The sequence below is a fragment of the Aureococcus anophagefferens genome (assembly GCF_000186865.1).
Source record: "Aureococcus anophagefferens unplaced genomic scaffold AURANscaffold_33, whole genome shotgun sequence".
Lineage (NCBI taxonomy): Eukaryota > Pelagophyceae > Pelagomonadales > Pelagomonadaceae > Aureococcus > Aureococcus anophagefferens.
Window position 1 is genome coordinate 462271 of NW_008705591.1, and position 1022 is coordinate 463292.

General features: G+C 72.0%; 1 protein-coding gene across 1 annotated transcript; it reads right to left on the reverse strand.

The window, feature by feature from the left end:
- Nucleotides 1-76: 76 nt before the first annotated feature.
- On the reverse strand, nt 77-460 carry AURANDRAFT_38980 (hypothetical protein; the record flags this gene model as incomplete). Its single annotated transcript, XM_009042532.1, has 2 exons — nt 77-260; nt 313-460. Coding segments are annotated over 2 exons (216 nt in total), but the record flags the coding sequence as incomplete, so codon positions are not given.
- Between the last annotated feature and the right edge of the window lie 562 nt (nt 461-1022).

Genomic DNA, 1022 nt, shown 5'->3' on the forward strand with positions numbered 1-1022 from the left:
CGCCGGCCCCCGGGGCCCGGGGGGGGGGGGGGGGCGCGCGCCGCGCGCCGGCCGCGCGCCGACCGCGGGCGCCGCGCCGCGCGAAGCACGTGCCGAGCGCCAGGAGGTCGCTCCGCTTGAAGTTCGTCGACATGCGCATGAGCGTCTCGGAGACGTAGTAGATGCGGTCCTTGTGGACGCGGAAGCAGTGGGGCTCGGCCGGATTTTTCAGGAGCAGCTCGGCGTTCCGCCCGATGAACTTCATGAGCTTCTCCAGCAGCCTACCACACGGGACGATGTTCCTGGTCGTTTGACCAGGACGCTGTCATTTGCGATCGTAACTCTTCATCCGTGCACGGTCGCATTGGGGACAAGCGCGACGCGAATCAGGCTCAGAAGCAGTGAAAATCACGTCCGCTACGTCGTCGTCGTCGGACTTCGCGTCGTCGTCTGGGGCACGTGTGTGCATACACCAGACCGCGACGGCCAAGGACCACAACGGGACCGGCGACAAAAAAAAATCGGCTGCGGCGAAGCGGCGGCACGCCGCACAAGACGGGTATTGTGAGGGCTTGCCGGGGCAGCAAACCTTCTTGCAGGGCCCGGGGCGTCAAGACGCGTCACGGCGCGGAGCGCCGCGACCCGGTTTAGGCAGGCCCAGACGACGAACAACAAGCCCATGTTACCCGGGCCGCGCCGCGCCGGGGCGGCATGCCGGGGGCGGCTCAATTGGGAGGTGGGGCTCAGGCTGGCCGGGCGCGAAGCGACCGCGGCGCGCGGCGCGCCTGGCCCCTGCGCCGCGGCGCCGCGGCCAACGCGGCCGGAGCTCGTGCGAGCGCCAGTCGAGCGGCGTGGCGCGAATCGCGAAGCGGCGCGAGCCGCGCAACTCGACTGGCCCACGCGCCGCGCCAGCCGGTGCCCTGCGCCGCGGCGCCGCGGCCAACGCGGCCGGAGCTCGCGCGAGCGCCAGTCGAGCGGCGGGGCTGGCGCGAAGCGCGAAGCGGCGCGAGCCGCGCAGCTCGACTGGCCCACGAGCCGCGCCA